Raw genomic sequence first — 12,758 nt, forward strand, 5'->3', positions numbered from 1 at the left:
TGCACACTGTGGTGTGGCTGAGGTTGAGTTGTAATTTAGCTCAGTTGAATTCCATAGGGAAAAACTGGGAAACACAAAGGAAAGACCAAGCCCTGAGGGAAATAATCCCTCAGAATCCTGGGGGAATTTGTTCCCCAAAATTCTGAGCTGAGAGCCCTGAAGGAGCAGATGATAGCACTGGATCTTCTCGGTTATCCCAGCAAAATGCTATTTGTAAATTAAAAAATAGAGAAATGAATTGCATCAAATGTTAGGAATAAATGAATGGAAATGGGTGAAAAAGTGAAAGGCAGAGGCTCAGGTAAGGATTTTCCCAGGATATCCACTCCTTCCAGTGGCCATGACAAATCCAATTGTATCCCAGTTGGAAAAATCCCATTTTGATTTGGTTGATAAATGCCATTTATCATTTCTTTGGTTAAAAAAAGCCATTTTTATTTGGTTTGGGCAATTTTTCTGCAATATCCAGCACTTTACAGCCAGTTGGGATTCCCCAATCCCACCTGGAATTCCATACAGCAAATTCCACTCTACACCAGAGCAGGAGAAGCTGGAATTGCACAGGGAGCACCAAGGCTGCATTTAAGGAATTATAAAAGCTCTGCATTTACCTGCTGAGATGTGAGGGATTAAAGGTGGGCCCAGCAGGCAGAAAAAAGTGGATTTGTTGTGTTTCCCTCGGTTCCTGTGGAAATTTGTGGCTGGAATTCTGTGTTCCAGCTCATTCACAGAATCAGAGCTGCCTGAATTGTCGACCAACCCAACTTTTCAACAAATAAATAAATATTAACTTGGTGGTTTGGAGTTCCCAGTTCCCATGCTCAGACCTAAACCTCAAAATTATCTTCGTGCCCAAACATTTGCAGACAGGAGGAAAAAAAAAACCCTTAAATGGCTGATTTTATTTAAAGAACATTCCCATTAAAATATTTGAGTGCATAAAACTCATTCCTGCAGAACTAACAGTGTGTTTGCAGAATAAATCTTGGAGTATTTAGTAGAGATATTAAAAATGAATGGTTTCTGTCATTTTTACTTGCCTTTTGCCTCTTCTGTTTAGAAGAATCCTTTCCCTGCAGCTGGAAAACCTCAGAGTGGATCTATGATGTGTCCATTACAAGTTTTTACTCTCTGGAAATCCCACTGAGGTTTTCCTGGTGGTTTTTGTCCCTGTTACATGAAGATCACTCCCATTTTTTATGTTTAACATTCCCTTTTCAGGGACATTTCCACTCTGCAGTGTGAGTTATGTTTAAATTTAATAAATCAAGAAATCCACCTGTCATTTTGAGGTTCAAAAATAAAATTCCAGACCTCATGTGTGTCAGTATGAATTGTAGGGGATGGATCTTGGAAAACAATTGGGAGATGCCCTTTATTTATAATGGTAAATTAGAAACAATTTATGACAAAATAATAATAATGATAATAATAATAATAATAATAATAATAATAATAATAATAATAATAATAATAACAATAATAATAATATCAATAATATCAATAATAATAACAATAATAATAACAATAAAATTAAGGAATAATTGGTAAATATCACTAATAAATAATAATATTAACTACTAATATTAATTAATATTATAATTAAATGTAAATTATTGTTGTTATTACTAATATGATAATTATAAATAATTCTAATAATTATTTCATTTCTCACAATAATTTCATTTCTCACAATAGGCAGGATGGGTTTTTAAAGGTGTCCTTGGGGTGGTGGTGGCAGAAATTGTTCTCAGATGACCAAAAACATTGAATTCCTCAGCAAACCTCTGTGATTTTGTTTTGATGGGACTTTTCCAGCTGAAGAATCTGGGATTGAGATCCCAAAATGTGCTTTTTTTAAAGCAGGAGCTGTGCCAGCCTTTGGAATTCTGTGGCTTTGCAGCAAACCCCCCCCGTGCACAGGAACACGAGCGGTGAATTGCAGGCATGGATTTGATTGCTGGGGGGTTTTAGGAGCGCTTTGGGGGATGCTGCACATGCCATAAATTGGGCTTTGGTCTCTTTTGCTGCAGAGGGATCCCAGAGCTCGGTGTCAGCCTCCAGTGAGCTGCAGCAGAACCAGCCCCAGGCCCTGCACTACGCCCTGGCCAACGCTCAGCAGGTCCAGATCCACCAGATCGGAGAGGACGGACAAGTGCAAGTAGTATGTGCTCCCCTTGCCTTCATCCCTGCTGCCACAGCAGCACAGCCTGCCCCAGCTGCACTGCCATGCTGGGGGAATCACAACCTCTCAGCACCTGGGGTGTCCAGAACACAAATCCTGCAGGTTTATGGGGAAAAAAATAAAAATTAGAGTTATTTGACAAAAAATCTCCATGCAGGATTTCCTCACGCAATCAACGCACTTTGGTTGTTAGATAGAGAATTATCAGCCTGTTCCTGGTTGTGCTTACTCAGTGATTTATGCTTCTGGTGTGATTCCACAACAAAATCAGATTTGTTTATTTGTTTTTTTCTGTAAAACTGCATTCACAGGCACTTTTGGACATCTGGGAGATGTGTTCTTCCCATGTGTGTTTGTTGAGCTCTGTGTCTATCAGTGAAAGTTCTAAATATTGACATTTTTTAAGCCTGGCACTCCCACCACAGCTCAGGCCTGATGGTTTTTATCTGTGGTTTTAGTGCACTCTGAAAAAATCCACCTTCACTTTAATTCTTGTGTCCCACAGGGCACTACAAGGACTGTTTGAAATTCAAATTCTTTTTAAGAAGTGTCCTCAGCGAAATAATTCTCTTTGTGCAGGAACTGGGTGGAAATCTTCCTTTTCCACTTCACTTTTGCCATAACTTTTCAATATTATCCTGGGAATTTCTCTGTCTTTTGAATTCCATGTAGATTTTAAAAGTGGATTTTCCTATGGATCTGTGATGACTGAAAAATACTTCTGAAGTCTTGAAAGACAAGATAGAAAGGAAAATTACATGAAATATATGACTTTAATAGAACAGATGGTTTGTTTAGAGATGGAAGTGATAAAAACTTGCCTCATTAAAAGACCTGGACATATTAATTATCCTTCAAATTGTGGAATCCAGGGAAAAACCTGCTCTAAATGGATCTTCTAAACATTCCATCTTTTTCCTGGGAGCACTGAGAGTTTGATGTGAAGGAGGGGAAGTGATTTTAATCTCCCCCTGGGCTGGGCAGTGCTATAATTTTCTCTGCAGCCCCTATTGTCAGAGGGACACTTTCAGTGTGGTTTTTCTCCCTATAAATAGGCAGTTTCCTTCCAAAGGAAATGAAACTGTTGGAAATAGAGGGATCTGTGTGTCTTTGAAAATCACAGGCAATTGTTCTTGTGTTATAAAATCAGAGGGGCCTTTGACAGAATTCCAAATGATTATCTTTCATCTCATGCAGGCATATTAAAATGAACACAAAGCTTTATAAAACCTCCAGGAGGTTATTTAGAATCCAATCTCCCCTCAGGTAAATCACAGGGGCTGGGCTGGGCAGGATGCACAAGGAATTCCAGCCACTCTTCTCCCTGTTGGCAGCAGATGGGACCAGGAGAGTGCTGGGAATGGGCAGCAATTCCAAATATTACAGGATCAAAACCATCAGGGCAGATTCTCACCAATATAAATCAGGGGAATTGTTCAAATTAATGATTTCCTGCCAGATCCCAGCAGCTGAGAGTCCTTGGCGTGGTCTGTGCTCCAGTGAACGAGCAAAAATAGGTGGAAAATGAGACTGTAAACCTCACTCTTGGAGATATTTCTTTAATTTTATTTACTGTTGGTATATCTGCTCTAAAACTGAGTTCTCCAGATATTTAAATTCAATTAAAGTTTCAGTCAACAAAGAAGTCAAACCCCAGGCTTTGTGTACCAGTCAAAAAGGCAATAGAAAAATGCACTTGTTAGATGATGTTTTTTATTATTATTATTATTATTATTATTATTATTATTATTATTATTATTATTATTATTATTATTATTATTATTCCTCCTGTTTTCCTTCCCCTGAAGTGGAAATGACCCAGTCTTTGGTCCAAGTCCCTCTGTTTTTATTTCTATCCAGAGCTGGGGCAGTACAGGTGCACTTTGCATTTTTAAAGCTCCTCAATGGTTTCACTGCACGTTTTGCTTCTCTCCATGAAACTCTGCTGCCTGCAAGGCAGGAGCTGCTTCCTGGAGCTGTGATTTTCCTCTGATGCTCCTTGGTGTTTTCTTTTGTTGTGGATCCCACAGGGCCATCTCCACATAGCCCAGGTGCCCCAGGGGGAGCAGGTGCAGATCACGCAGGACAGCGAGGTGAGCAAAGCCTGGGGGCTCATGGAAAATGAGAAATGGGCTGCAAGCAGCAGAAAATGTGCTTTAGAACCTGGTACTTCTGCCTCTGGGCTCTCAGGGGTTTCTTTTTAAATTGTTCTTATTTATATTTATTTTATTTTTATTATTTTTATTTATTTTCCCTTCCCTCACCAGCCAAAACAGCTCAGTGTGTGTTGTTTCTTTATTATTTATACTTATTTTATTTTTATTATTTTGCTTTATTTTCCCCTCCCTCACTAGCCAAAATAGCTCAGTGTGTGCTGTTTCTTTTTCATTATTATTATTTATATTATTTTGATTATTTTGATTATTTTTCCCTCCCTCATCAGCCAAAACAGCTCAGTGTGTGTTAATTGTTGCATAAGGCTGATGATCTTTGGAAATTTACTACTGACAGAGTTTAATAGGAAACCAGGTGCTTGCAGTGCTTGAAAATGAAATTATTCTGTTTAGGTTGATGAATTAAACGTGGTCAGAACACTCAGGGCCTTTAATGGTTGAACAGGGGTTGGAGAAAGCTTCAGCCACCAATTAATAAAGAAATATTCCAGAATGAATTTACCCTCCATTCCTGACCAGCTTATCTGGCACTGCAGTATTTGCTCTTCTTAATTTTTTTCCCCAGAAAAATACTTCAATGGAATGGGATGGATAAAGGGATATGGATAACTGGAAATGGATATAAATTCAATCCCAAACCCTTCAATTTAGGCTCAGCTCCCAAATCCAGGTGGATTTCCCTGTGTATTTGCTGCAGCTATTGGTTATTTAAAAATCTCCTGACTGCTAAAACTGCTCTTGAATTTCTCATGCACTTTGTTTAAATGCAGAAGGAATAGAAAAATCAGGTTGAACATTAACACAGGCAACAATTTGAATCTGTCCCATTTCCCTGTCAGGGTTTTCCCTTGCTGGGAAGTGGATCTGCCTGGCTTGGTTTAATCCCTGTCCAAAGAACCCAAATCACAGCTCATAAAACCACTTTGTGAAGGAATATTGTTAACACAGGCAGCTACTGAAGAATAAATATTATCATAAAAATTCTATAAATATTATAGTTAAAGGCTTGTCCTTTGAAGGCCCTGTCAGGCCTTGAGAGGGAGAAGAAAGGATTCAAATATCCTGGCTCTAAAGTGTGATGCTGCCATAAAACTGAGGGAGTTTTTGGGTCAAGAACCACTAAAAAACTGATGATTCAGCAGAGATTGCTGGACTGGATCCTGAGGTTCCAGCACTGCCTGGATCCTTTGGCTCTTCTTGTCTGTGGGACTTTCAAAGGCTGCATTTGTCCCTGACAGATGAAAACATCTGGTTTTAAATTGATGACAATGTACACAAGTGAGAGAGGAGCTGCCAGCAGCAGAAACTGCACAAAAAAGGGGATTTTGTCCTCCAAATTGTGCTGTTCCACTGCAAGGCTCTTTTGGGAAGCTGCCTTTCCTTAATCCAAGTGTACTTTTGGAAAGACATCAGTGAGCATGTGAATAAAAACTTCATGTCATAAAGATTTCCTGATTGGACTTTGGAGCTTAAAATACTTTGATATATTGAGATTTTTTTATTATTTGATAGATGTAATCCCTGTAATAGAACTGTGTTGGTTTTCAATATGGAATGAGGATAAATAAAAAGCAAATAATAAATAGCTCTGCAACCCTGTAAAAGTGTTAGATTGCTAATTCTGGGATAGGGCTGGATTTCAATTTGCAGGTTTATATCGAGAAGGAAAACCAGAAGTTTTACCTCAGAAAAACTTTGCATAAAAGCAAAACATGCTGGGTGGGAAAGGTCCTTGCTGTTGAGGCTGAGTGGAGACTGATTGCCTACAGAACTTTTGAAATTCCCAGACTTCCTTCACACTGAAACAGATTTCTCTGCAGTTTTTCATTGCCAAGCTTGTGCTGATTGTGCCTTGTCTCCTTTCCCAGGGGAACCTGCAGATCCACCAGGTGCACGTGGGTCAGGACGGGCAGGTAGGAGCAGCACTGGCTGTCAGCAGCATTTCCTTGGCCTTGGATGGAGATTGGGATAAAATCCCCATTTTTAGTGCCTGTCTTAAAGAGCCAAACCTGCTCTGCTGCTAGAAATAACTTGCAAAAGGATAAAACCTGATGGAAATATTTGGTAGTTGGCCCAGCTTGGTTCAGCATTCCTGCAGGATGTTTGCTCCCTCTGTTTTCTCCCAACTTTGCAAAGAGGAGCTGGGTTGAGTGCCCAGAATGGTCCTGTCTGCTCTCCTCAGTCCCCAGGAGCCAACATTTATTGAAAAAATTGCTCTTTTTTATTTACACTGTATCTTTTTCCATGGCATGGCTGCCCTGAGGGAAACAAATCTGCTCCTGTTCTGGTGGATGAGAGGTTTTTTGAGGTGCTTCTGCAAACAGCAGGTGAGGAAAAGCAGCTTTTCCTGGGCTGAGCATGGAACTGAGCTCAGGATTCTCAGGATTCCCAGATCTGCTCACATTTGATCTCAGACACACTTGAAATGTTAAATTCTGCTAAAACAGAGCACAAAAATCATCCTGCAAGAAGCTTCCAGGCCACATGAATCAGAGTGTGACTATTATTATGTTTAGTGTTGGTATATCTGTTTTAAAACTGAGTTTTCCGGATATTTAAATGGCATTAACATTTCAGTCAACAAAGCAAGTCAGATTCACCAGAATTTGTTTGGTTCCTGGTGAATCTGAATAAATTGGGAAACATTTGGGATCCTGCCTGGGATGGAGGCTCTGCCATCAGCAGGGTTTCCATTGCTGGGAAATTTTGTAGTTATGGTTATTTTTTGGTGAATTTTGTAGTTATGGTTCTTTTTTAGTGGATAAAAACCAGGACAAAACAAATATTTAAGGGATTTTTAGCTCCTTTCTGCAGTAATTACTGAATCAGAGTGTGAGGAATTGTTTGGTTCCTGGTGAATCTGAATAACTTGGGATATATCTGGGATCCTGCTGGGATGGAGGCTCTGCCATCAGCAGGTTTGGGGCTCACAGGAGCCCCCAGCACTCTGAACTTGGCAGTATTTGGATTTCAGCATGAAAATAAACCCCTGGAAATGTTCTTTGCTCAGGGATGCATCAGAGGTGCTTTTGCAGGAGTGAATCTTGCGAAGGTGATTTTTTGGAAATGTTATTTTGGTATTTTTTGAGGGTTTTCCCCTTTTCTGTGAATTATTGCTGTCCAAATGACACCTTAATTCTGGGTGGGTTTATATCTCTCTGGGTGTGGTACATAGATTAAATTGAATTTATTTGTAATTAAAACCTCACAGTGTTATTTTCCCCTTGCATTTCCTATTCCTGTGGAAATTTGTGTCCCCACATGTCTGTGCATTCACAGGGCTGTGTCAGGGATGTGAGGCAGGGAAGAAAACCATGATTAATGCTCTTTTCTGGGATTTCAATGATGTTATCTGTCTGTGCTATCACTCAGATTTGGGATAACCTCTCTCCTGCCTCAGTGGTTGCTGGCTGTACCCACAGGATGGGAAATCAGTTTTTGACATCCAGGTTTTAGGGAATGTTTTTTTAACTATCTGTGCTCTGAGCTCTGCTTTTAAACTTTGGTTAGAACAAAGGAAGAAGTGCTGGGTTTTTGCTTTTTCCTCACTCACTCAGCTGCATTTTGGTGTGAAAGAGCTTCAGTGCCTTGAGCATCACCAGGAGCATTCCCAGGAGCCCTCAGCTCCTCCTGAAGTATTTGCTGGGAAATTGGTATTTTTAGTGGATTAAAAACCAGGAGTGGGCAGAGATTTGGGGGATTTTTAGCATTAAATACTGAAAGCTTCAACAGCAGCTGAAGATCAGAGGTGGGTGAGCAGAGGGGAGCTCTGGGGCTGCTCTGTAGGACCTGTGAGCCCCCAAAACTGCCCAGGAGCAGGAGTTAAACCAGCTCAGCTAAACCCTGCTGGTGGTTTAAGGCTGGGAGTGGAGCTGATCCCTTTTCCTTGGCACCAGGAGTGGGATGAGAGCAGGGAAACACAGCACAAAGCAGCAGCTCCAAGAAAATCCTGGAATTTTCCCACCTGTCCATTATTTTCCAGGCTTTTTCCTGGATCTTTTGAAGCCTAATCTGGATAATCAGGAAATGGAGACTCAGGAGTAACGTGGGGCTTCTGTGGCTGAGTGTTTTCAGCTGAATAATAAATATTTCCTCACTGAAGGCTGAACCTGAGCCTGGCTGCTGCTGGATGCTCCCTGGGAATATTTCCCCGTGGAAATTCCTGTTTTCCATGATTTTCTGGGCACACAGCAGGGGCTGGGCGTTCCCCTGGGCAGGTGAGGTTTGGTGCTGCAGCTGCTCCATCCCAATTGCAAGTGAAAGGTTCACAGAGCAGGAACTTGGGAAGTTCCTGGGAGCTGAGGCAGAGAACAGCACAAACCTTGGTGAGATGTTAGCAGGGAAATCCCCAGGGTGCCACAGGTGCTCAGGTACCAAATCTTGGCTTTTCTGCAGAATTTTGCTGATTGTACTTTCCCCCCTTCTTGCCTTCAGCGTCCTGGTGGTTGCTCTGAGCTCAGATTTTGTTTTTCTGGCATCCCTGTGCATGGAATGAATGAAATCATTCCAGAGGAGCTCTGTCTACCTCCACATGTGTTCTATTAGCTGGAAGTTTCAGATTTCAGTGCACGTTTAATAAAAACCCCAAACTGCAAAAATAATTAAAGCTTCACATTAGCAGAACCTTGAAACCTCAGAAAAGTGGGAATTTCTTTCTGCATTTTATCCTTAGGAATTACCAGAAATTTTCACTTTTGTCTCCTTTGATTACCTGCCTTGCCTCTTCCCCACCTCCATCCTTTTTTTCCTTGGAGTTTTGGTCATCCCAGGAAATGTTCAGTGTGTCCTGTGCCTCAGGGATACCCCTGGGATATAAAAACCAGCACAATTCCAGGAGTTTCCCACTCCTTAATTCTGTTTTTTAGCCATTCCATGTTACACACCCTCACTGCCAGTGTTTCTTCAATTTAGGGATTAATTAAGTGGCACCAGGGAAATGGTCTTTAATTATTGCCTGGTTCTTAAATGGAAAAGTTGATGTCCTTTAAAATCTAAAATAGGATTGTGTGTGTTCAGGGAGAGCCAACGATTTGTTCTGCTGCAGGGATGAAAAACTGGGGACAAATGCAGCATTGAATTCACCGTGGGGAAGTGGGAAAAGCAGGAAAATCCAGGATGGGGCTGGCAGGGAAAAACCAGCAGAGAGTGCAAAGAGCTTTTGGAGGAGATCAATCTGCAGGATTGCTTCTGCCAGGCTGTTCTTCCAAAACCAGAAAAAGTTGGGATTTTGTGAATTGTGGACACAAGAGTGTCCCAGGAGAGCCTGGAACCAGAGGGGTGCTCTAGAGAGGGAGGGATCCTGTCCTGTCCCACCCTTCTGCTCTTGGATGAGGCTTGGGATGGAGCAGGAATTGCATTTTCTTTCCCTGAACTTTGCCTCTGATGACTTCAATAATGCAGTGTTATCCAAAATGGAATATATTAACCTAAAACTCAATGTATAACCCCAACCTGAATATATTATCCCAAAAATCAATGTGAATTTTTAACAATGTTAAATGTTGTTAATGTTAATTTTTAAATTCCAAGTTTTCCACTCCCAGACCTGTTTATCCCCATGTTTTTATTCCAGTCTGGAGCAGGGATTCATTGGCACTCCCTTGAAGTAATTTAAACCTCTCAAAATTGACCTTTATTTCATTTACCAGGATGGATAAATATTCTCAGAGAATTCTTTTCCAGATATTAAAATATTATTAAAAGATGGCTATTTAAATTATCCCAAAACAAGACAAGAACCTTCTAATGCAATTTTTAACTTGCACAAATTTAATTTGCACAAATTATGTACAAATTTGATTTTTATATAATTCATTTAATTGGAATATTCCAGATTTCAATACACTGCAATGCTTTATTTGAGTTGCTCAGTCACAAGTGAATCCAAGGGAGGAATTTTTCCCTCTCCCCAGCCCAGGAGCAGCAGAGGGCAGTAGCATTAAGATGATGCTGAATTGTTTTCTGAAGGAATTGAGAGGGAATTTGGAGGGGGGAAAAATGTGGAAATTCTGTGCTCCTGCTGCTGTTGCTCTGGAATTCCAAAAGGTTTTCCCAGTTCCAGCCCAGCTCCTGGAATAACACACATGGAGAAATGCTTGTTACGAGAAAAAAATTTAATTAAAAACTCACTGCAGCTCAACTGGAGCTTAAAAACTCCTTGATTGGTTTGGAAAGAAATTAATTATTAGTTTGAACTGATAGTTCTTCAGGAATTGTTGTAAATTGTCCTAAATTTGCTCCTGGTTTTCGGAGCAAGAAGGAAAAGAAGAGTTTGGAAACAATTGTGCTTTGTGCAAACTCTGTGAAATCCCAGAGTATTTATGGAAACTCTATTTATGGATAAATAAAAGTGTTTCAATACTTAATTATACTTAAATAGAAGCATTTTACAGGCAAGATTTTTTAGGTTTTCTTGAGGATTTTTCTGCACAAACTTTTTACCTTGGTGTTCATAGAGCTGGTCCCCACTTTGTCCCTCAGAGTAATTAATCCAAACCACAAAACTCACCCTATTTAATTCTGAAAACTTAATTTTTAGGTAAAAGTAGTATTTTAGCAAATTAAAATGGAGAAATTTTCTTTTGAAGCAGTCCTAAAACTTGGGATTAAAAAAGGTTTGAAGGAAAATTCTCTGACTTGGTGATCAGTGTCATCCAAAAAATCTCCAGGAAAATGAATGTTGTAAGGAAAACAGGAATATTTCTGTTAAATCTGGCTTAAAAATGAAGTGTAATAAATTATTTATATCTACACGTGTGTATGTAACACAGATTTCTGCATGATTAATTTGTAGTTTCACTGCAGAATTTAGGATGGGTTTGGAGGAAATTTGCACTTAATTTGGAAGCTTAAAACAGGATAAAACAGTGCCTAGGAGGATAAAAACTGAGCTCCAAAACTGAAACAAATTGGGCCAATTTAAAAAATCTATATTATTATTATTATTATTATTATTATTATTATTATTATTATTATTATTATTATCATCATCATTATTATTATTATTATTATTATTATTTTTTTATTATTATTATTATTTTATCATTATTATCATTATTATCGATATTCTATTCTATTACATTACATTATATTACATTATATTATATTATATTATATTATATTATATTATTATTATATTGCCATCATCATAATTATCATTATTATAATAATTATAATTAAATTTTATTTCAGTAATTGTATTTTTATTCTTTCATTGTTATTAATTTTTATTATTTAATTATATTAAATAATTATATTATAAGTATTATTAATAATTTAATTATAAATGATAGAATTCCTCTACCCCAGAACAAAGGACAGACCTGCAGTGACACCCAACCAAACAGAAAATAAGGAAAAACCTTCAGGAATTTGGGTGGGAAAAGCCATTTTCTGTAGTTTCAGAAGCGAGGTGTTGAAGTGAAAATGCCATTTTTGCTCCACAGCAGAGTGGATCCATCTGGGGATGAGGGAGGCCAGGCTGGGGCAGAGCTGTGCCCTGGATTTCCAGGATTTCTCCTTTATGGCCGCAGCTTTTCCCCTCTCCCGCTCCCTGTCCCAGTCCCAAGTCCCTCTCTCCCCTCACAAACTTCTCCTTTTTCTTTGCCTTTCTGATCAAAGTGTGCAGAGAGGTGGCAAAATCCGCTTTTATTTTCATGTGATATCAAGCAGGAATTTGTTTTATCCCCCCAGTGATTTTTTTCCCATTTGTGGAAGCTTCTGGGAGGAATGAGCAGAGGTGATTTGTTAATCTCTTACAGGCAGCTCTGTGATAGTCCCTCAGTTCCCACTGATCTGTGCTTGTAAAACAAGATTTTTTAATGAAGCCTTTGGAAAAGGAGAATATTTTCTGCCTGTTTTTTTGATTTTTCTCCTCAGAGAAAGTGAGTTTGTTCCATTAAAATTCCATTCAAGCAGACAGGAGCATTTATAATGCTCCAAAGAATACCTTCTCTATTTTGGAGTATATTATGTTCTTTATTCACCCAAATCTTGTTTTAATATTGCTGTAAACTTAATAAGAAGAGATGAGATAGGAAGTGATAATCTTTTAAATATAAGGAAAAATCATTTTCTCCACCTTGATAGGAGGCAGAGGTCTAAGCTGCCTCTTATTAGAGCTGTTGCTAATAAAAATCTCTGCTTGTAGGCTGGCAGTGCTCACAAAGCTATCAGGGCTCATCTGGAGAAATCATTTCTTTTTTGTTTTGTTTATTTTTTTTTCCTGCTCTTCATTTATGATTTTTCTCATCACGTGATGCCAGCCCTGTCCTGATGCTCCATGTTTCCCTTATCCCATCCCTGTGCTCCACTCTCATTTATTTGGAATTTTGGGGGTGTCTGCAGCCTGCCCTGCTTGGGAATCACTGCCCACATCCCAATCCCAAGCCAGGGGGGAT

The 12,758-nt window shown here is 39.3% G+C and overlaps 1 protein-coding gene across 3 annotated transcripts in view; it reads left to right on the top strand.

Moving 5' to 3' along the window:
• BANP (BTG3 associated nuclear protein) overlaps positions 1 to 12,758 on the top strand; it is a 113,769-nt gene that overhangs the window by 55,659 nt on the left and 45,352 nt on the right. The window contains exons 9-12 of one of the 3 annotated variants that reach the window (XM_071440818.1): positions 2,034 to 2,171; positions 4,214 to 4,278; positions 6,228 to 6,272; positions 8,342 to 8,467. In XM_071440818.1, the coding sequence (XP_071296919.1) occupies positions 2,034 to 2,171; positions 4,214 to 4,278; positions 6,228 to 6,272; positions 8,342 to 8,362 (269 nt within the window). In that variant the 3' untranslated portion in view covers positions 8,363 to 8,467. Of the gene's footprint in view, positions 1 to 2,033; positions 2,172 to 4,213; positions 4,279 to 6,227; positions 6,273 to 8,341; positions 8,468 to 12,758 lie in introns of those variants that run through there. The other 2 variants (XM_071440816.1, XM_071440817.1) reach the window with 2 other exon arrangements.

Source organism: Agelaius tricolor, unplaced genomic scaffold (assembly GCF_023055355.1).
Source record: "Agelaius tricolor isolate 1412-34295 unplaced genomic scaffold, bAgeTri1.0.p SCAF_15, whole genome shotgun sequence".
Lineage (NCBI taxonomy): Eukaryota > Metazoa > Chordata > Aves > Passeriformes > Icteridae > Agelaius > Agelaius tricolor.